At 34.9% G+C, this 24,681-nt stretch overlaps 1 protein-coding gene across 1 annotated transcript; it reads right to left on the bottom strand.

Annotated features, from left to right (window-relative positions):
• Positions 1-5,558: 5,558 nt before the first annotated feature.
• LOC121410094 (ufm1-specific protease 2-like) lies at positions 5,559-21,905 on the bottom strand. The gene is made up of 14 exons (XM_041601966.1): positions 21,825-21,905; positions 19,777-19,927; positions 19,404-19,495; positions 17,850-18,063; positions 17,110-17,381; positions 16,369-16,456; positions 14,689-14,846; positions 13,384-13,486; positions 12,721-12,867; positions 11,012-11,145; positions 10,289-10,432; positions 9,445-9,547; positions 8,438-8,562; positions 5,559-6,743 (listed from the first exon to the last, which is right to left on the bottom strand). Exons 1-14 carry the CDS (start codon positions 21,864-21,866, stop codon positions 6,657-6,659), a joined length of 1,860 nt encoding a protein of 619 aa, XP_041457900.1. The 5' UTR covers positions 21,867-21,905; the 3' UTR covers positions 5,559-6,656.
• Positions 21,906-24,681: the final 2,776 nt, after the last annotated feature.

Genomic DNA, 24,681 nt, shown 5'->3' with positions numbered 1-24,681 from the left:
CACTTTGTCATGAATGTTGAAAAGATTGTGGTTTTCTCAAGAAAAATTTCCCTCAAGACAATACTAAAATATCGAACAAATAGCATCCTCATCATAAAAGAAAAATATCATCCTCACTCTGAGTATAAGTTCTGAATAGGGGCTTGCATATGCAATTTTGTATTTTGGAGGATTTGAAGCAATAAGAAACCAAGGAATAGTCTCGACCTATGCAACATTATGTAACCAATTCAAAATCACCTATCTAATATATCAAAACTTTTCAAAAATTTCAGGGTTTTTTTCATCTCTGTCTTTCCAGCTTTTCCTTATTAAAGCAACTTTCCATTTGGATTGAATTCCCCTAGATATATCAGCATCATTTTATTCAATAATAATATAAAACCACTTTTAATTATAAAATAAATTTAATCAGTTTCTCATTTGTGAACAACTCCATATGATCATTTAAAGGTCAAGTCCACCTCAGAAAAATGTTGATTTGAATCAATAGAGAAAAATCAGACAAGCACAATGCTGAAGATTTCATCAAAATCGGATGTAAAATAAGAAAGTTATGACATTTCAAAGTTTCGCTTATTTTTAACAAAATAGTTATATGAACGAGCCAGTTACATCCAAATGAGAGAGTTGATGATGTCACTCACTCACTATTTCTTTTGTTTTTTATTGTTTGAATTATACAATATTTCAATTTTTACGAATTTGACGATTAGGACCTCCTTGCCTGAAGCACAAAATGTTAAAATAATGGAATTCCACGTGTTCAGGGAGGAATGAAACTTCATTTCACATGACAATGACGAGAAAATAAAAATATTTCATATTTCAAACAATAAAAACAAAAGAAATAGTGAGTGAATGACATCGACTCTCTCATTTGGATGTAGCTGGCTCGTTCATATAACTGTTTTTGTGAAATGAAGCGAAATTTTGAAATGTCATAACTTTCTTATTTTACATCCGATTTTGATGAAATTTTCAGTGTTATGCTTGTTGAATTTTTCTCTTTTTATTCAAATCAAGTTTTTGTTGGGGTGGACTTGTCCATCAAGAAATTGTATCAAAACAAATCATTCTTAATAAACAAAGAGTGAGACAATTTTATCTTGCAATGGAAGTGAGGACTTAAGCGTTTCATATTCAAGATTGCTTCATTTTCTTGCATTTGCCAGTGAAAGGAATTGAATAAGCATTTTCTTAAAATGTTTGATACTACCCACCACCATATATCACAATAGTATAGTAGAAGATTTATTTTTAAAATGCATAAGATTGCACTAATTGAAAAAAAAATCTACATAAAAGTCAAATAATACATACCCTATATTTGGTGTGCGATAAGTGTTTTTCAACCCTAGCCAGTTACCTTCAGATATCTAGTTTTTGGGTTGAAAATCACCAATTAATATGAGTGCTTTCAAAATGATAATCAATACACATAACAAGCCATATCGGTCAAACATAAGAGTAAAACAATAAAACTAACTTCTCATTCAAAATGAATCACCAATAAAAATGGTTTGATTACTTTTTTTTTTAGATTACAAATACAATTTTTATTGATAATTTGCACAGAAAAATATCATTGGAAATATTTATGAAGAATTAAGGGGATTGACAACTATAATAACTCTAGACCATATTTTTTTGAGAAATCTTTGTTCACTTATTTGGTTATGGATGCTAGGTCCGACAAATCTTATACCTAAGGTCTAGAAAGCAATATAAAATTGACCAAAAACATTGATCTGTAGGTTTCAATGTTATCTTTTTCTGCAAATTGTCTCTTGAGATTTTTAATTCATTAATAAGAAAATATGGAAATATTTGATATTTTCTCTATTAAAACAAACAAATTCTCGATTAAGTACGGACACTTTAGGCTGGTGGGAACGGTAATAGGGTGTTACATATTAATTTAACTCCAAAATGTCAGAATAGAAAAAAAAAATGATTTTTTTCCTTGTTTTTGTCAAACCTAGGTTTCTTTAAGAGAAAAAAATAAGAGAGATTCGGTTGGACCCCTCTGGTGTGAAAGCACAGACAATATTTTATGAAAATTATCATAATCATAACACAGGAGCAAATTCTCTTGTGTCCATTTTGGTTCAAATAGACCATGATATTTCAAACACAAATAATCTTTGAATTTCAGCTACAAGGCCAAAGAAAATGTTTTTATTCATTATCCAGTATGGAAGACATAAATCTCTGACAATAAAATATACTAAAGTCTAATGATCTAATTATATTGCAACTTGACTAAACATATTAAAAAATTATATATATATCTGAAATATGAAATTTCTCTTGTATGTCACAAGTCTAAATTTCAAACATACATGAAGGAATATCAGAACTAAAAGTCCTTTGGAAATCTTAAATCAAAGTTGAGAAATACACTAGATGCACAACATCTTTCATATTTTCCATTCTTTACATGAAACATATCTGATCATGGCAGCATCATCAATATATGCCATCCAAAGATTACAAATTATTCAAAAAAAATTAAGTTGCATTCAAACGCAGCTCCAGAAATCAAAAGCAAAAGTGATTTCTAACCAATCACAAGCACATATTTTTTTACTATTGTACAAAATTTTTGGGATTGTGTTTGACCACAACTTTTGTGTGCAACTGGCACTAGAGAGCCTCATAAAAAAATTCATCAATGTGTCATACAGTTTACTTATATGATGGACAGCATGTGAAATGTGTATACTCAATCACAAAAATCAGACCTACAATCAATTACTAACTTCCATGTTAAGAGCATAGGGAGCTGTTTCACACATAGTCAATCTGAACTTTAAACCATCCATAATTGCACATTAGGACATGGAATCAATAGATCATCTACTATATTGCATGTCCTATAAGTATGATTCTATCATTTGATGATGTTGTGATGTTGTACTATATAGCACTTAGTGTGGTGAAAAGAAAATGAATGTATATTAAAGTGTTCAAGGTTTGTCAAGTTTTGGATATTTAATTGCGAAGTCAAGTGATAGAATATTACATTCAATAAATAAAGTTTGTTTTCTGGGCTCGTCAAAACTTAAAGTGTTGTTGTTGTCTACATTCAACAATCAGCATGAAATAGACCATTTTGTGGTGGGGTTAACTAACTTTTGAGCACAACTGTATAACTAAAACTGAAGCATCAATCTGTGAAAATGCCAGAGTAAACACATTTTTCATCAATATCAACTATATGATTCACAAGAAATGGCCCAACAGAAGTGACATTATAATGTCGATAAAACAAAGAGAAATATAAGAAATAGGCCTAACAAGAATATATACATCTTTGTTGTATGGGAATGGTTCAGCCAATCCAAATGGTATTGCACGCTACTTGTGTTGCTAATTTTCTTTCCACTCATGTACCATGAATAGTTGCCACTTGTTAAAACAGACTTTTCTCACAAACAAATTTTTAGTCACACTCCCTCACCACACTAAACTATTAGTCTACAGGTACAGATCCTGACTGAAGCTTTTTACATCAACAAGCAAATTTGGGACAAGTCTAGCACATAGATGTAACAATTTAATTCATACCCTGGTAGGCTTGGAATTCAGACCATTTTGTTTCAATAAAAAATAGCTGGTGCCTTCATGCCACTCAACTATAAAATTTATGATATGATGTAGTGTAAGATTATATTCCATTAAATAAATTTTAAGTTCTTAGAGCCTGATGGGAAAAACTCAGTATAAGCAATAATAATATTCATTAGAGAAAAAATGATCTCCAGATAATCATTAGGAATACAAATACAAAGTACTACATCATGACAATACTCACATTTTTTAAACTATTGTATCATTGTAAAACTTCAAATTCAATAATTCATAAGATATATCACTAGGACAATAATCAAGGTTTCTAATAAGTAGAGAGCTCTGAGCAATAACTTTTCTTTACCATTAATCATGAGGGTTTAAAATATCTACATTCATTCACATATTCGTCGAAGTGTAAACCTTACTTGTATAATCATTATCCAAGCAACAAAATATGATATATTTATTACCTACATGTATACAAGGCATTTTAGGATATAAATAAAAGTCATATTTCGTTCGCTACTTTCAATGCAAGTCCATCGAAGCAAACATTTGCCATGTTGCCCTCCACAGGCATTGCCCATAGGAATCCTGTACAAAATAGAGAGCAATATTGGCCATATTTTTGCTAGTGCAATTGCGCAGTAGGAGCCAATTTTGATCGCTAATTTCAGTATTTCAGAAATCTGGCAGGAACCAGCTCATGAACCAACGCATTGTAAATAACGCGCAGCACGGACAGTACATACACAAACATAACCCAAGTGCAAGATTTTAACGCGTTGTATGTGCGCACCATGCATGATGCGTGACTGCAAGGTATTACGTCACAATTGCTGATTAAAGGTTACTTCGCTAAGGTCGTGAATAACCTGAAATCAGAAGTAGTGATAAGCAAACAGGCATATAAATTGATCCAAAAAGTAGCTTGAATTACACATTGTACAGCCTTAGGTACTGTAATAATAATAATATTGACTGGCTCTCCTTTCGGGAAACATCAAATATGTCGCCCTTAAAAGAACGATATTGCCCTCGTCTAAAGACTCGGGCCAATATGATTGTGTTGTGGGTGACATATTTGATGTTCCCCTCAAGGCCAGTCAATATTATAGAAATATGTCATGCAAAGCAAGAATGATATTAGACTCACCTAAAAATTTCATTGTTTCAATCATAACTATCTCCACTTCAATTTCCATAATATTGAAGTACATCTTGTAGAATCAAATTATCACAGGTGAACATCTACATTTTTAGAAGCTGTACATGTTTGAGATGAGATTCCATAATCACATATCAAAGAAGTCTTTGAAAGAGAGCAAATGGTCTAATTCTCAGACCATTTGACACCACCATGGCTAAATCCACTTCGTCTACTACTGTTCGTTTTAATCAATCAATATTTGATCACTTGGTTGATCTGTAATTCGGTTTATATCCTACATAAACCAAATCCTGTATGCTGATTGGTTTAAATAGCATCATGTGACCAAACATATTCTCACTATTGTGCGATGATGTCGAAAATGAAACGCCCTCCGAAGAAAATGTGCTATTCCGTGACGTCAATGATGGAATAGTCGACTATTCCATCATTGTCGTCACGAATTATGATAGCGCAAGCACTAATATGCATTCTACGCAATGAGCGTGTAGCTAAGCACGTCATGAAAAGTAGGTCAGTCAGCGCGGCAGTGGCCGGTGGTTAATATTTTCAAAACAAGATGAACTAAGATTACAAGAACAAGATTATCAAGATCTATTGCTCTAACTTATCAAAGTAGGATATATTATAAAACAAATATACCAGGCCTTATTTCAAAAGTATAGAGGGAATTATTCATCCTTGGTTGTACTGGCAAAAATAGTAGTGCCAGTCCAACCTCAGATGAATAATTCCTGCTACACTTACTCAAAGCCTGGTATATTTGTATGGTATTGCCCAGATAATACAATAATTTTGCACCAAGTGGGAATTCAATATTACACTAAACAAAAATTGTAGTTAGCTGTCTTGTAGCTTGCATAAGTTGATAATAGATATAACACAGTTCTTGTACAGCACATATTACATTATGATATAAACTTCTTATGCACTTCTAAAAGACCTGGATATTATTAGCCTGGCTTTCACCCCACAGCCTTTTACAGTGCAGAAACATTCATTTCAACAAATAAATTTGTGACAGGCTCCCATTTACCTCATCAGGGTTGAGTGCAGCACAGTATGGATGAGCTTCTTGCCAAAGAAACTGATCCATGGCTGGGATTCTTAGGAAGAGTTTCTTAGGACAGAAACTGGGCTAGTTCGTCAATGGGAGAGGATATCCTAGTTCAACAGCTAAGCACATAATATAGTTCAGTTTGTATAGATAGTTTGGTTCAATGAGTAATTGTGGTAAAGGCTAGGTTGTAGTACGAAGCATCATCACTTGTAGAAGATGACATCATAGTTTAATAGATCATTGTGGTAAGCCTAGGTTGTAGTACGCTGTATCATCACTTGTATAAGATGACATCATAGTTTAATAGATCATTGTGGTAAGCCTAGGTTGTAGAACGCTGTATCATCACTTGTATAAGATGACATCACAGTTTAATAGATCATTGTGGTAAGCCTAGGTTGTAAAACGCTGTATCATCACTTGTATAAGATGACATCATAGTAGATCATCGTGGTAAGCCTAGGTTGTACTACGCTGTATCATCACTTGTATAAGATGACATCATAGTAGATCATCGTGGTAAGCCTAGGTTGTACTATGCTGTATCATCACTTGTATAAGATGACATCATAGTAGATCATCGTGGTAAGCCTAGGTTGTACTACGCTGTATCATCACTAAAGATGACATCATAGTTTAATAGATCATCGTGGTAAGCCTAGGTTGTACTATGCTGTATCATCACTTGTATAAGATGAAATCATAGTTTAATAGATCATTGTGGTAAGCCTAGGTCGTAGAATGTTGTATCATCACTTGTATTAGATGACATCATAGTTTAATAGATCATTGTGGTAAGCCTAGGTCGTAGAATGTTGTATCATCACTATATAAGATTAGATATTCTCATAGTTCAATAGGTCTCTGTGGTAAGCATAGGTTGTAGAACTCTGTCTTGTCCCAGAAATCAATGCTTTTCCAACCGCACCATCCCTGACGAAAAAATGAAAATATAAACACATGCTTTTTATTTCTTGACTATTTCATAATCATAGATTATCAAACACTTTCTAAATTTAATAAAATGAATTCAAAAAATCTATACTTGGAGCTAATATCATATCCTTGAACTTTGAGTGACAAAGAGTAGGAAAAATCATTGGAAATATTGATCAAGATTTGGGGGAAATCCATCAAAATAATGAAAAAAAAGTTATTAGAATTTCATTTTTTATTTGTGACATCATATGCCATTGTTAAAAAAATCAATGAAATGTCATTTTCTTAGAAAATGTAAAATGGTTTTTATTGTACCTTCAGTATATCAATAGACAAATTATTTCACACTCACTCCTGAAAAAAAAGACAAATTAGTCATCACGAACCATGAAACTTTTGAAATTTCTGCACTTTATATCACAAAACATATATGGCACAGCTGCTCGTACATGACGTCACATATCAAAAAACTTCAAATTCTAATAACTTTCTTCATATTTGATGGATTTTGGTCAAACCTTTTTCTTCTATTTTTTTACAACTAACTTTTCGTCTGGTGAACTTCCACTTTAACCCTTTCAACCCGAACTCATGTGATTAAAAAAGCAAGGGTCTAACATATCAGGTGACCTTTAAAAATGACATAATTTCAGAGATATTCAGTCCATAACTTCAGTTTAGGTTTCATTTCTGAGGTTTTAGCAAAAAAAAAAATGACCAAATTAGACTACCCTACCAAGGAGGCTCGTGAGATAATACACGGCGAGTTGATACAGACTATGCGAAAGCTATTTTTGAATTTTACTTCCATCAAAGCAGCGATTTTGAGACAAAATTTATGATAATCATAAGTAAGGGAAGGTAAACAACATCAGCTGGATCAAGCCCGGTACCAGCGGAGTAAGGTGCCGCTAACATGTCTGGGCTCGAATCATGAGAATAGGAGATGATTTATTTCAAATGTCATGTATTCCTTCATTTTGCCGATAATCTTTATATCTCTAAATAATGCAGGGTGAGGGTCACGACCGTCCAAATTAATTCAGGGTTCAGAGGATTAAAGGGGAATCCAGCCTTGGCCATAGAATGTTGTGTCGGGAAGGAGAAAAATGAATTTAACAGAATGGTGAAAGTTTGAAAGAAATCGGACAAGCAATAAGAAAGTTATAGCTGCTTTAAAATTGAGATCACTAATACCATGTAGATTTCAAATTGGCAACTGGGTAAGTATATTATGACAAGGGGCAAGGACAACTTTCCCATAGGCCATGTACATTATTATCAGGAATTTGTGGTTTTCTCCTGTAAGTACCCATTCCCCTGGGGTAGTAATCTAAATATAACCCAGGTAGTAGTTGTTTAATGTCCTCATGAGAGAAAAATATAATTCAAAATAAAACTTTTGGGGAAAATGACATTTTAGCCAGAATATGTATTGGAGTACATGGAAGAGTAGTCCTTGCCTTACATCACTATGACATCACATGAGCGGCCAATTTGAAGCCTCCATGGGTATAGTGATTACCAATATTTACAACTTTTAAAAATTCATAACTTTCTTGTTATTTGTCCAATATTGTTCAAACTTTCACCTATCAACTTGTCTGATTTTTCTTTTTCTTATAAAAACAAGTTTTTATTCGGGTTGGATTCCCCTTTAAACCAGAGTTAAGAATAATGGTTTATACCTTGTCTTGTATGGTCTTGATATCCTCACCACCCGTATAATGAGGATCTAAAATGAGAAACTTGAGATCTCCGGTCTTCTCGCTGAAATCCACTCCTAAAATAGTGTGGGCAAGAACTCCACCTCCTGAAGGACATTGAGATTGAAGTATTAAAATGAACAACATACTAATAATAGATGTTTGAAGATTTGCATGGTTGGATGAACAATCGCGGAATAGCTTTCCACTCCTTCTGGTTTACAGTCCGTTTTAGGACTACATTCAATTTCAGAAGATACTCTACCTCCTAACTTCCACATTCTCGCCTCTCCATTGCAATTCCACCTCTATTCACTTTTAACTCAGTCCTTCCCAGGACTATGTACATGATGAACCATAAACTTCTTATTTAATTGATAATAACAATAATAATGATAGTGATTTTAATAATAATCATCATTACTATTACTATCATTATGATAATTATTGTAATGACAACAATGTTTAAAGGGTGATTAATAGAAATGTTTCATGCCAGGTAGGTGGCATTTAATATCCTGTTGTATTTTTACTAACAGAAAGAAGAAAAAAAAATCATTGTTGAATCTAAGGTCCCCATTTTGTGTTCTCCGATGACATGCATAAAGTAAACGATAAAGCAAAATTTTGGTAAATAGTGAAAATCCCTGATAAATACAAATTTTGATTTTCCAGGCACTGAAGAACACATATAAATATTGGCAAACACATACTAACACTATAAATAAGTTTGGTCAGCAGAAATACCTCTGATGTACTGTATTGCTTATTTGCTGTGATATTTATGACTGTAACCAAATTTTTCTGCCTTTTATTTATCAAGAGGGAACCTGAAAAATTGCATTTCTAGGTGAAATTCTATAAATCAATTCTTTGTTCTTCCTGAATTCCACATTTTTCTTGGAATTTTCTGTTTTCCATATTGTGGAAAACTGGGGATTTTAGTTGAATTGCATGTTTGATTATATTTCAATTAGAGTTTATCATACCTATCATTACTGGAGTGCCTTGAGTCTGGAAGTGAGCTGCTAATTCCCTTCCTTTCATAGCCATCTCCTCACCGTTTGGAACAAACATTATCTTAGATGTGATCTGTTACATTCAACATAAGTTTTAAAGAGAAAGGACCTGTATATCATCACTGAAGAATATCACTTGATGTGTCTGATGATCTATTGAATGCATCATTAAAATTATTCTAAATTTACTTTTAAAATGGCTGTAGTTTATGGAATTTGAATTATGTGATTCATGGGATGCATGGGAGAGCTGCATGTAAGTGACATCACAAAAATAAAGTCTTAAAAATCCATAACTCTCTATAATTTTCATTGCCAAATCTCCATTTTTATATTTCATCTGTTTTCTTCTTTTATTAAGACCAGCTTTAGGTAAACATGAACCCTTCTTTAGCTCCAAAAAATAAAGCCACAACACTACAATAAAGAGATACCAGAGGCCATTTCATACTAGCTATTCAAAAATTATGCATGACTTGACAAACAACTTGGGAGTGTTTCATCAACACTTTTGTCTGACAACTTCTCGGATCTGAAAACTTTCCTTGATTTTGATTGGCTGGGAAGCACTGTTACTACAGTAGTTGACGGACAAAACGGGATGTGTCCGAAAAAAACTTCTGATAAGTCCTTTCATGAAACGCTCCTGCGATGCCCCTTTCTTGGGCTAAAGGAGATACCCTGAATTGTCTGTTTTGAATTAATGGAAGGGCATGTCAATCGAAATGTAATGAAATGGAAGAAAATAAATGTTCATTTGAATAATCGAATTCTTGAATATATTGAATTACTGCAGTAATAATGAGAATCTTACCCCTAGGAGTTGATTCAAGACTGTGCTGACTTCTATTGATCCAATCCATTGCCTTGATCCAACAAACTTGGCTTGCTTGTCACCAACATCAACTAGTGCTTGCTGAATCTCCTTATGACTTGGGATGGAGCAATCCACATATCCCTATAAATGAGATACAAGCACATGTGTATTTTAAAACTTTTTCCTCATTTCTGCAAGAATGATGATATAAATAACTTTTAAACTACAATGTTTTACAATCCATTTTTTAAAATACCTTTTCATAAACTTGTGTCCCTTCCTACCAATCTCCATCCTTCAATCTTTCTGTCCTTCATCTTTAATACTTCTCATTTCTTCTTTTTCAACCCTACCTCTCTTCCTCCTCCTTTTTCCTTTGATGTCTTTCTTCTCCTCCTCCACCTCTTCCTCCTTGTTCTTTTTCCCCCTTATTCTCCTTCTCCTTCTCACTCCTTCCCATTTTCATTCAGCAGGGAATAATTTTGCTTTACAAAGTTGAATAGCATTTTTGGTCATAAGAGAAAAGCTGTCAACTTTGGAATGTGCAGTCCTATGCAAAAAAAGAATATGCTACACAAAAGGCTTTATGCATAGCAGTCTTTCAAAATGTGGAGCAAATTGCGATGCAATACCAGGAAAATGATTCCCTGTTCAGTCATTTTCACACTTTCTCTGAATTACACTTATACAAAAGATTAGATAATACACCCAAGTGATTACCTGTAACTTGAACCACGAGCAGAGTGTTTGTAATGACCTGTATGCACATCCCCATTGATCATCATTAAACCTATCTTGCATATAATGATGATAGGTATAATTGCCTTGCACGAGAGATTGCTTCCCTCCTGATACTGTCACAGAGATCATATAAAAGAAGGAGAAGAAAAAATTGAAGTCATGAGGGTTTTAGCTTTTATGGAGATTGGATCATCAAAGGGGAATCAAACCTTGGTCATAAAATGTGTGAGAGGGGGTGAAAATAAGAAAAACAGAACAGTGAAAGTTTAAAAGAAATCAGACAAGGGATATAAAAGAAAAATATGGTTGTTATAAAATTTAGATCCCTTAGGCTATGTAGATTTCAAATTGGGAACTGGGTTAAGTAAATTATGACAAGGGGCAAGGACAACTTTTCCATAGGCCATGTACTTTAGGGATTTGCGGGTTTTCTCCTTTGAAGTATATTTCCTCCTGAGGCAGTAATCATTTATAACAAAGGTACCTTGTTTTTTACTGTCCTCATGAAGAAAAATTATAATTTGAAGTAAACCCCGAAAAAATGACATTTCAACCATTTTATATGTTGGAGTAAATAAAGAGAATTCCTTGCCTTACATGTACATCACTATGACATCATCAGTGCGGCTAATTTGAAGTATCAATTGGTATAGTGATTACCAATTTCTGCAACTTAAAAATTTGCATTTCTTTCTTATTGTTTGTCCGATACAGTTCACACTTTCACTATCTATCTGAGTTTTCTTTTCCCTCTACAAACAACTTTTTAGTTGGGTTGGGTTCACCTTTAACTGCTAACCCCATACTTTGTATAAAGCACTCAAAAGACTGAAATAGATACTTCTTTGAAGAACAGCAAATTCTAGTGTAGCACCTTAGGAAATTTTTTGCCAAACGAGCTCAGCCTCGGGCAAATAGCAGACCAGGGAAAATGAGGCAAGGACTTTATATTAAAACCAATGGGTGGAATTTCCTGTGGCATTCAAACATAATGTTTATTGGTCATTAATTCCATTCTACTCTGGGTGAATGAAAAGCAACAAGTGAGTGTCAATTTCCCGTGAACACGTTTCTATCATCAATTCTTTCTACTGCGAATATGAGGTTTCAATAGTAGAGGACAATATTTCTTACATTCATATCTACAATAAATCTCAAGAATACACTATAATTTTCAGAACCAATGCACCCTGACTGTTTATGTCGCGACTGGAATCAAATTGCATATGGACAATACTAAAGTTTCAAAGGGTCGGAGGTTCAAGCCCCGAGTCATGTCTCTCAGATGGTCGGAGGTTCAAGCCCTCGAGTCATGTCTCTCAGATGGTCGGAGGTTCAAGCCCTGAGTCATGTCTCTCGGATGGTCAGAGGTTAAAGCCCCTGAGTCATGTCTCTCAGATGGTAACATCAAGGGTCAGCCAGATTATGTGTTAAATTACAGATGAGTGTTGGCGTTTCCGCATGACTCTCAAGTAATACTTAACTCTTTGTGACCCCCCCTCCCCATCTTCCAGGGGGTCCTGCATAACATACCTTCCTCCACTTTGATATACAGACCACATGTTGTTAATCAAGACTTCCTAACTTCAGATGATGACCAAGCAGTCACACTACCAAAGAGAAATTCAAAGTTTCTGTAAAATCACTGTGAGATCCTCTACAGAATTCAGCCACCAATCATGACTTACCTCCAGAGGGCAGTAGACCAATATGTGTGTTCATGAGATAGACATGTTTCATCTTCTCCTCGGGAAACAAGTATGAATTCAATCTTCTAAGGAGTGGTCTATCCTGAGGAAGGATGAATTGCTGATGAAGCGATTGCCTTGTCGATTCTAAATGGAAAACAAAAGCAATATATATACTTCAAGAAGATACACTTTTAGGTAAAAAAAAATCAGTTTTTTTGAGAAAATGACATATTTACCATATGAGGGAAGCTGCTCTCACATGACTTCACACAAAATCAAAAGAACAAATTTTAATAACTTTTCAAATCTTATGTATTTTGCTCACACCTTCCCCAATATTTTCGATTATTTTTTCTTCTATTTTTACAATAAACTTTTTGCCAGGGTGAACTTTCCATTTGAGTAATGGTACATGTACTGCTGACACAAGGGAAAATGTTCCAGTCTTGGATGACCCTTTGGCTAAACAAATAATTCCTGACATCAAATCTCATGTGTTGTTTATCAAATTGGCCTCATTTTTGCTTTGTCTATTAACATCTCACCCACTGGCATAAATTCAAGCTGTGAACATATTGTGCGGGGGAAATGAACCACTGTTTCATCCCCCCATCCCCACTTGAATAGTATGACGTCATGTAATTACTCCAATGATCTTACCTAAATCTTGATCACTGACTCCAGAAGGATATACAACAGTCAATAAATGGTGTAGTCCCATCGGTTTGAAATGGTGCGCTTCAGGTTTGCATATATCATGTTTCTATAATGCATAAAAAATTAGGAGATTCGGCTTTCATTTTGTGAAGAAATATACTTTATTCTTAAAATATGGGTTATTCAAATGCATACAAAGAACAAACAATATTTTTTTTCTTATACAGATAATATCCACCATCGTATCTATATGAATTTCACAAATATATTGCATTTGTCTATTCAACAATGAATGTGAATTTGTTGTGGAATAGCTGTTCCTTCACTCAACATGAATTCTAGAGCTTGTAGAAAATGGGAATATATTATACAGATATTGCCTACCTAGAGTTTGAATATAACATTTCCTCTCCCCGACGGAGTTATATTTTTCCCAAGGGAAAATATTATCCCGAGGGAAAAATATAGCTTCGGAGGGGAGTTGAAATGTTATTTATTAAAACGATAGACCAGGCAATATCTGTTATATTATATAGTATATGTGGATTCGCCATCAGAAATTGCATTCATCATCTGGCTCAAACCCGAAATTCTTGCTACAGCTCTGATCCATCTACGTCATAATAGTTTTTTTTAAGCGCGTTCTTCATGCAATCAACGCGTTAACACTAGCGCGTACATCAACTACCTTGCTGCGCAACTTGTATGCAGCGAGTGACGTCACCTTAGTGGATATAACGCCGCAATTGAAAATACTACGCGGTATATTCCCTGAGGTGACGTCAAAACCTAGAATATAACAAATGCGATCCTCGCAGCTATGGTCACGTGATGGCGTATTGACCTATCACTGATTCGAATCTACATAGCCTATGTAATATCATCTACTAGTAGCTAACAAATTCATGCTTTGAAAACCCTTATTATTTCTGTATGAATTCATACAAAATTAATATTCAGAAATAATAAAAAATATTGACTAAATATGTAAATATGAAATAAAGCCCAAGAAACTCACATGGATGTCATAATAATGAAGTGAAAGTCTTCATTTGTATTCAATTGCAATGCTCCATTACCCTTGATTTGGAAGAACTATGCTTCGGTCCTGTTTTATAAGGACTTGTTATACTAACAAATGCAACATTTCTATAACAAATTCACTATCAACCAATCAGATTGAGCGATTTCCGTAGGTTTTATCTGTTATTGTAAATTTGATATTATAACAAGTTTTATGAAACGGGCCCCAGATTTGCAACTGTACCCAAGTATCCCAAAACACATCCATAGGACTACATTACTCACTTCAAAATGTCTTGCTATGCATATCTCCATAGCGCGTAGTTGCCTGCAGACTCCTTCAATGAAGAGAGAGGATAGGTGGGAGAGAGGTGATGATGCGGGTGCCATGACAACCACATCTAGAGGCAGGTTCATAGCAAGATGGTGCATCTCAGCGGGGTCTAACAAGAAACATGATAAGAGGGTGAAAGTCAATGTAAAAACCTCAAACTCGCTCAGATATTGAAATAATAGGTAATAATATAGGATTTTGTATAGCGCACGTATCTACCTTGTTAGATGCTCAAGGTGCTCCTATTTTATTCCAGCTTAGCTAGTCTACCATTTCTGGTGCTCACAGCTCTTTAAAGGTCAAGTGCACCCCAGGGAGATGTTGATTTTAATAAATAGAGAAAAATCAAACTAGTATAACGCTGAAAATTTCATCAAAATCGGATGTAAAACAAGAAAGTTATGGCATTCTAAAATGTTTCACTTATTTTTTTACAAAACAGAGATATTCACAACACAGTGACATACAAATGAGTCAGTCGATGATGTCCATCACTCACTATTTCTTTTGTTTTTTATGTTTTGAATTATACAATATTTAATTTTTTTCTAAATTTGACAATGGGACCAACTTGACTGAACCATATAGAATTAAACAATGCCAATTCCACTTGTTCAGGGAGGAATCAATTGTTGTTTCACTCGACAATGAGGAGAAAATTAGAATATGTCATTTTCCATATAAAAGAAATAGTATTGGATGATGTCATCAGTCTCCTCATATGCATACCGACCAGGACAGCATATAACTATGTTGTGAAATTAAGTGAAACTTTAAAATGTCAAACTTTTTTATTTTACATCCGATTTTGAGGAAATTTTCAGTGTTATGCTTGTTGGATTTTTCTCTTTTATTCAAATCAACATTTTCCTGGGGTGGACTTGTCCTTAAATAAATATCTTCCTGCCAGTAGTACCCATTTACCTTTATAATACCTGGGTTGAGTGCAGCACAATACGGTACCAACAGTTACATTAATATAGCACTTAATACATTCTGTTTCTAGGCGCTTTACATCGCCTTTATTATTACCCCGGTAATCAGATCCTGGCATGCCTACACCAAATGTATACCCTTTCTCCACTCCCTGGGGAGCACCATATTCCATGTGGTGATAGATGCAATAACAGATGAAATGTTTTTTTTTTATCATACACATACTACAGGGGGAACATATATCTCACACATATTTCATAATGTTTTGATCATTAAAATCAAGAGCAAAATTTTGAAACAATTTATTATAATAATAAAAATATATGGTATTTATATTGCGCACATATCCACCTTGTTAGGTGCTCAAGGCGCTCCTATATTACCCGGCTAAGCTGGGTGTTCACAGCGCACACAGCTTTTTGAGGAATTACTTCCTACCGGTACCCATTTACCTTACCTGGGTTGAGTGCAGCACATTGTGGATCAATTTCTTGTTAAGGAAATAATGCCATTGCTGGGATTCAAACCCACGACCCTCTGTTTCTAAGTCCGAAGACTAATCCACTGGGCCACAATGCTCCACATTTATGAGCAAATTTTTGAAACAATTTATAAAGACAGCTTGGGAGAAAAATTTCTTTGTATTGTCATAAACAGGAGAAAAAGAGATTTATTATAAGAGATGTGGTACTTACAATCATTGTAGAAAACAACAGGGATGTGTGCGTCTTCTTCTTTTGTTTGTGCAGAGCCTGTCTTGAAAAGAATCTTCACATCAAGAACCTGTTCACACACACATAATTTAAACAAATCTTAACATATTTCAAACGAATAAGTATAGTACAATAGTTATACTTTGAATATTTTAAGAACAGATTCAAATAAACAAACTAAGAATATGTCCTGCTTTATACAAGGAATCTGCTCATTAAAGGGAAGTTCACCCTGACCAAAAGTTTGTTGCAAAAATAGCAAAAAAAGATTTAAAAAATATTGGTGAAGGTTTGAGAAATATCCAACAAAGATTAAGTAATTAGAATTTTAGATTTTGTATTTGTGACATATATCATATACAAGCAGCTGCCCCATATGTTATGTTGTGTCAAATGCATAAATTTCATTTTTTTTAATGGTTCATGATGACTATTTTCTTTTTCCGTTTTTTAGGAGTGGATGTGAAATCATTTGTCTATTGATATACTGAAGTTGAAACCTCAACTGGGTCAAGTGCAGCACAATGTGGATAAATTTCTTTCTGAAGGAAATTACGCCATGGCTGGGATTCGAACCCACGATCTTCTGTTTCATAGTCCGGAGACCAATCCACTGGGCCACAACGCTCCACTGGTTTTATTCACACAAACAATATAAACTGATCTTCATGTATTAAACTTTGCACAAAATGAATATATATCATTCACATTTCGTTACTATACCTGACCATCTAGTTTAGTTTTTTTCTTCTTCTTCTTTCCACCAGCCACTCCAAACCCATCATCTTCTTCATCATCCTGAAGATGCTGTAGAACGTCTTGGATACGGTTGCTAGGAGATAACGGTCCCATGACATTGGAAGATGAGGATGATGATGATGAGTTGGGTAGACCACCGATTAGAATACTTGTCTGCTGGATGTGGTAGAGGGCTGATGGAGACTGAAGCTGGTTCTTGAGAAAGTTATACTGAAGAAGAAATACATTGGGTAACTCTGGCAAAAGAAATAGGAGAAATCTGAAGATAACCATAGGGTTGATCGTGAAAGAAACTATCTTCGATCAATTGGGAAAGATTGTTATGATAGATAATGCACACAAAAATTGGTGTTTGCAAACCCTAATTAATTCTTGTGTGCTTTATAACAATATTACGCAACATTTGTATAGCGCTTTAATAATACAAATGTTTCTAAGCGCTGCATACTATTACCCAGGCGTTAGCACCACTACCATGATCGGACGCTCAAGCATTCAAGGAATTCCTTCCTACCAGGTACCCATTTATTACACCTGGGTAGACAGTGGCAAATGTAGAGAAACGCCTTGCAAAAAAAAGGACATAAGTGCTACGGTGGGATTCAAACCCGAACCTTGTGGTTCAAAGTATAGAGTCTCTGAAACATCGGTAATTTCTATCAAATTCCTAGCTCAACAGATGATCTTCAGGGAGTCACACTCACCAGACTTATTCTTGTATGAGCATTTCATGCTGAGTTCCGATCTAATTCTGAAAATCAAGACACTCTGCTCCCAGCTTGTACAATCTGATACGACTCTCAGATCACATGACGTACGCTGACCACTCTCAAGCTCGTACAAAACTGCCTTCTCCTCTAATTTCTCTTCCTCTTCGTTTGTGAACAAAAGCACCACTCTGCCAGATGGGAAGAGTTTCTGGGGGTATCAAAAAGGAGAGATTGAAATAGCAATGGGAGAAATGGGTTTTAGATTTCAAGGCTTCATGCTTTCTGAGCAATCAGGTAAAAATCACCACCATTTTATTTTCTTGATAGATATCTTTCTATAACGTAAATTTGTATGGAATGGTCCCCTGTGATTGCATGCTTGCCTTGGCTGTGCAGGGCTGAACAGTAAAAAGATGGTTGGGATAAACTTGGCAAAAATATCTGACATGTACTATCGATCGAGTGCATGTCTGCTTTGACTAATTTGACTACCCCCCCCAAAAAAAAAAAAAAACAAGAACAAAAGGTTCTTTTCACAATCCTGGGTTAAAAATATTACAACCCATTTATGATTTCCCTTAGAATCTGATAACATGTTTTTAATGATTTACACTGCATAACGTACGCTGATGATAACATGTCTGCAATGATTTTATTAGTAGACAGGTAAGTAAAAAAAAAAAAAAACAGTTCTTTTCACAATTCTGGGTTCAGAAAATTACAATCCACTTCCTATAGAATCTAATAACATGTTTTTAATAATTTCTTTTCATAGCGGTCAGATAATAAAAGCCTTCAATGGGTCACTGATTCACATAGACCCCATGTTATGTTCACTAAAAAACAATACCATGTGAAAAGAATATACAATTTGGAGCCAGCTATCTGAGGAACAAGTTAAACAATGCAAAGAAACCAGGCTTTATTTATTAGGCATTGATTCCAGGCTATGTTGCAAAAATAATTGCAATCAAAAGCAACTCTTAGAATCAAACACAACTTGATTTTCTACCACTTTCCAACGTTCTATCCCTGTATTCTTAGAATTTACCTGACATCAAAATAATACCTATGACTTTGTTTATAATTATCTGACTGTGGATGAGGCTTGATTACCTTTAGATATGTTCCCTTCATTATTATATTCTATTCATTATTTTTGTCTTAAAGTTCAGTTTAGGTAACATGACTAGATCTACAATTGGCTTGTTAGTGAACCCCACCAGATAATGCATTCATTCATGCTGAGTATTGAATGTAAACAGCACAACGTCTAATAAGCCAAGCGCAACAAACTTTTATCACCTGACTTGACAATTAAATAACTAAAACACAGCAAACCTTGAACACTTTTAAATGCTTATTTTCAGGTGGAGTTCACAAACTTTTTAGCACCACTGTAGATCTAAAATGATGTGTTAACTTTGGTTTTTACAGACTTTCTCATGAAACCTGTATTTCCTGCAACTTCTTTCATTTATCTTAAAAGGGAATCTCTTTCTGCACTTTCTACTCTTTCTGTCAAAAATGAAAATTCCAATGCCTCACCTTGGCAATTTCTCCTGAGATCATTTCTGTAACATAGCTTGAAAGAGGAGTTCCAGAAGATTGTGGAAGAAACAAACCACAAACATTTACTCCTGATAAAGAAAAAAAAAGACAAATTATTTCTGCATTACACTTGAAAGACAAAAGAACATAAATCATGAATAAAAATTCTCTGATAATTAAATTGATGCCAAAGTATCGAATGATGGGTAAAAATAATTCAAAGAATTCTAACAACACCATATTTTTTTCAGGCTTGGAACTTTCTCTACATTCTCATAAAAATGTTGTGCTGACATCTGACGAGTTTTCAGAAATTACATGGATATATTGACAAATGTAAGAAGGATTGAATGATAAATTTACTACTCACCTGCTGGAAGGTATGAGTTGATGATGATGGCTTCTTCAGACAGATCTCTCCCTTCTCCGAGCTGAGAACAGCTCAAAATTTTCTCTTTTTCTCCATCACATGACGAACCAATCAAAACTAACGTCTTGGCAAAGTTGAAACTCTGTATTTGCTATAAAAGAATTTGAAATAAAAGCCTTAAGTGTAAATAAGGTTGCATTTATTGTCCAAAAAATAAATAGTAAAAATAATTGTAGAACAAATAATAATGGAAAAATACTTGTGTAGAGACTGATTTTGTACTTACATTTCTTTCCACTCTTATTCAGGAATAATCCTTTTATTCTAATAGAACATCCCTCATTTATATTCACCCTTTTTCATCCTAACTTCCTATTCTTTATGTACAGTTCTCTCTTATACATGTACATTAACTGCTGTATTCTCCTCAAACAAGGTTCTTTTGTATTAAATCACTCAACCATCCTTTATACAGCTTTCTTCACTTCTCTCTTACTCTCCCTCTCCTTCCACCTCTCTCCTTCTGATTGGTTATAATTTTAAGTTGATGCACTCAAGCTTAGATAATAACTTGCATATAGTTTGAATAGTCAATATATATCTTTTGTTTGTACATTTTAATATTCAGTTATACTTTGTGATATTAATTGCATTTGTATATTAATGTGCCTTAATTAATTTGCATGGAATGTTACCAAAAATGCAACAAGGCTTTGAATCCTTTAAAACTGGGAGTTTGCCAGTAAGTTCTCAACATGATAACTTGTCTGCTGGGCTGCCACTGTTGAAGAGTACAAGGAATGTGAAATTGTTAAAACCCCGTACTACACTTTCACTAAACCAAGGCTATACATGTATCTGTAAAAATTTGACTTCATTCACTGAGAAAGTGACACAGACCTACATGTACAGAAGTTGACAGAACAGAAATAATAGCAAGCATATGCAATAATTGTCTTTTAATTCAAAAGCAAAAATTTTATGTAAATTATGAATTGTTATACTTAAAAATTACATTTTAATTTTCATCTATCATTTGATAAAAGCCCTCAAAAAAAAGATCTAGAATGAGATTTACGGGTAGTTTCCCAATTGATTTTTTTTTAATGGCACACAGATACACACTACAATAGTATAAGGCTTAAAGGGATGCTCCAGGCTGAAGATATTAGCTGCCATTTTTTCCTCTCTGGCAGACATTTAAAAAACAAGGAATAAATCATCGGTAACATATATTTTTGATATTTTCTTGCAATATAAATTATCAAAAGAAAGATTAACGAAAATAGTTGGTCGTCGTTTAAGATATATCATTCAGAATTTTTTTAAAAATTAAAATCTAGACAAAACAAGGTCGCTGAATCGAGAGAAATGATTACACATGCAGGCTCACACTAACACACTACCATCGGTGAATGGGGATAGTAAAGTGTCAGAATTTTTTTGGTAGATCTAAATCCCCAGAAACGACTGTTATTCCTGTCTACATATATTATGTAGCAACTTTTAACAGCAACTTTCATTTAATATTTATGTTATATTTACAGAATTGTTTGCCACATATGTAGCTCAAAATTCTCCGCACTCGCATTTTGAAATTTTCATAATTTTGTTCCCATGCCATGGTCACTTTTTAAAGTGTGAACAAAAAGGTTAGCCGTTAGGCCTAGAATCTAGAATAGATCGAGATCCAACAAGTAAAGTTAGAGCGTCTACTTGGACCAAATTAAGGCTCACTGTATTATTGTCCAATTTTTCTTAAAAATCAAACTTAAAAATTCCAAGACATACCTATGAATTTCAGGAAATCTGGGAATCAGTTTCGGGAAATCTGTTTTATTTCTGTGGAAACACACCATTTGCTATGGGTGGGACTGGTTACTCGATTGAGCTGAACAACACGTAGCGCATACATTATTTACATACGATTGTGTTCGATCATCATTGGAAAGCTGATTTTTTTTTTTCAAAAGACAAATCATCAAAAGCATTTCAACATCCTCTCAAATTTTCACATCAGATCAAGGCCTAAAAGGCTACAAAAATACCTTCAGAGCTCCAGAAAAGGCTTCTACCGAAGTCACATCCATCTCGCCAGCTGGTCACTACTGTGTGGCGCGCGCGGCCGGGGGGGCGGCCGCGGGCCGGAGGGGCGAGGGGTGGTGCCACAGATGGGTGGTGAAGCTAGCTGCTAGCCGGGGTTTTTTTTTTCATACACTTCCTTTTTCTCTTTGTGTTTTTCGCCACATGCACATAATATTATAAGTACAAAAACAATAATCATAATGATGATAATAATACTTTGATTTTTTAACTTATTCTGCGCCAAATTCACCCTGTTTATAATAGGCCTACATGAGGGAAATATAAGAGGAATTGAAATGATTATGCCTTGTTGGGTGTTTTGTTTGAAGGAGTTTATAATTATAGGATGAATGGACAAATGATTCCCCCCCCCCCCCCCGTTATGGAAACTGGAGTAATTATGAGAGAATTGGAAGTGGAGGAACATAAGGACATTGAAGGAGTGTAGCTTTTAATTCAGGAAATTAATGAAATAAGGAACCGTGCACACAGAAGAAAGTGTTATAATTAAATCATAACGCTTTGTTTCACAGGGTGTCAGTGTAATTGTAAGCAAGCTAGGCCTGGTATTTTTGTCACATTAATGATTATGACGCATAAACTGAAAGTTCAAAGAAAAGGGAAAAGTAAAAAAAAAATGAAGAAAGGGAAGAATGAGGGAGAGAAAGAGGAACAAATAAAGGAGAACAACATGGAAAAGGAGGAAGGGAGGAGTCCTATACTAAGCACTAGCGTACCTACGGGGGGGGGGGGGCAGTCTGACCCTGACGACCCACAACCCATGCAAAGGACGTATCCCTGCCCCCCTGACAAGCTTGAAAGACTTTTTTTGCCCCCCCCCCCCCCGACGAGCTTGAAGACTTCTTTTTTTTTGCTTGTCAATCTTTTTTCTGGTACGAAATACTTTTTGTGATTGAAGACCTTTTTTTTGTGCTTGTCAAATTTTTTTTGTTGATGTTTTGCCCCCCTGTGGAAAATCCTAGGTACGCCTCTGCCTATAAGGGAGACAAATGTTATGAAGAACAAGAAGAAAACAAAGAGAAGAGAGGGCCGAGAAAGAAGAAGAAAGCAGAGAGAGGGGAAAGAAGAAAGAAGAGAGAGAGAGGGTTAAACAAGAAGAGAGAGAGGAAGGGTACTCAAGAAGAAGAAAGAGGAAGAATTAAACAAGAAGAGAGAGGAAGAATTAAACAAGAAGAAGAGAGAGGAAGAGTTAAACATAGAGAAAACACAGGAGCAGAGGAAGAGAGACACAGATGAATAAAGGCGAGCGATAGAGAGAATGGATGGAAGAGAAGATGATGTAGAAGAAAAAGTAGAAGAAAAGGTAAAAAGTCGAATGAGTAATAAAATGCTCAAGGCCCTGTTGCAGAAAAGTAATAAGCCAGTTCGTAGTTCCTTTCTGCGCATGATCAAAAGATTCTACGCATGATCAGAGAAAGGTCATTTGTACTAAAGTGACATGGTGGTTTAAAATCTAATGAGATAAGCACCAACTTTAATGTCTTGATTATTCATGTTTTCATTTACATCCACAAAAAATCAATAATGTGCACGAACGACTGGTATTTCACAGTTTGTCAAGTACATTTGCAACATGCTAAGATATGCATTCAAAGTAGGAATGCAACAAATACCTTCATTAAGTGTTCATTGGTGTGCTATTCTAGTCACCTGGTCTATTCAATTTCTTCATCCTGCTATGTAAAGCAAGCTTACGTAATATCTTGCTTTGAAATCTGCCTATCATAATGAAAGAAATGAAAGGTCCTTTGACCAAAATTGTTCATAACTACGAACTGGTCTAGTATAGTGATTTTACCATCTAATGAAATCTTAGGCTTTGATTGCCTGTTGAGGATTGTGTCATTCTGAAAGGAAGATTGAAGACATGGTGGGGCCAGTTACATAAACATTTTATACAACCATGCTAATATTTGCAATTATGGCAACTACCACAGTAACAGGGCTCAGCAGCCAATCAAAATCAAGGTTTCTATAATAATTACAATAATGAAAAAAAGTTACCATTGTTGTAACTTTATGAAAAGGGCATCAGAAATTTATCAACATTTCAAAAAATGCATATACATATATTAAGGTTACGAAATACAGTTCAAGCATATCAACAACCCGGGGGGGGGGGGGCACTACCCAAATTATAACATGATACCTATGTGCTACTCCAGAGTAAAAAATAGGCTCAGGGCTCTGGAACTAAATCTTGGTCTTAAAATAGGGGTCTCCAGAAGGGCTGGCGGATAACGATTGCTAAAAATGCTATTACTCTGGAAGTGACCACATCAAAGTGGTCCCCAGATATCATTATCGTAGCGGCTAGATTCGGCAGCCCGGAAAAGGGTCTGCACCGATCGAGCTCGTTGCTCTGACTGGCTGAGTAGTTCATGATGGTGCGCACTGAAACGAAAGCCACAAATTTGACCGGGAAATTTGAGGGTCTTTGGAATGGAAAAAAAATTTGAATTTCCATGGCTTACTAAATTGGTGATGCTCTTGGACGGAAATTTCTGCTGAAAATGGGAGTTTCAACCACAGCACATATGACTTACACATTAAACTAAGTAGCCCCCCCCCCGCCCAACGATTACTTTCCTTTTAATAGGGAGTGTGAACTCGTCCCTCCCCCATCCACCTGCCTGCCCCCCCCCCTGTGAATGACATTGTTTATTTATGAAGCTTCTAGAAACAATTGAAAGAATAACACATACTTGCAGATTTTTTTTTTGTAATTTTATTGGTCCCCTTCACCAATCAAACCACACACCATTAGTGTTCTGTAACAAAGATACAAACTTTTTTGTG

Source organism: Lytechinus variegatus, chromosome 1 (genome assembly GCF_018143015.1).
Source record: "Lytechinus variegatus isolate NC3 chromosome 1, Lvar_3.0, whole genome shotgun sequence".
NCBI classification, from domain to species: domain Eukaryota; kingdom Metazoa; phylum Echinodermata; class Echinoidea; order Temnopleuroida; family Toxopneustidae; genus Lytechinus; species Lytechinus variegatus.
The sequence above is the reverse complement of the archived record's forward strand: the minus strand, read 5'-3'. Positions and strand labels throughout refer to the sequence as shown.

Bases quoted from the DNA above. Each gene is read 5' to 3' on its own strand.
- LOC121410094 (XM_041601966.1), bottom strand. From the start codon at position 21,866: ATGGATGTGACTTCGGTAGAAGCCTTTTCTGGAGCTCTGAAG. The intron at 11,146-12,720 runs GTAAGTCATGAT...TCTCTGTGACAG, and splicing joins TGGTCTACTGCCCTCTGGAG to TATCAGGAGGGAAGCAATCT. The intron at 6,744-8,437 runs GTATAAACCATT...TTTTTTCGTCAG, and splicing joins TCAAGACCATACAAGACAAG to GGATGGTGCGGTTGGAAAAG.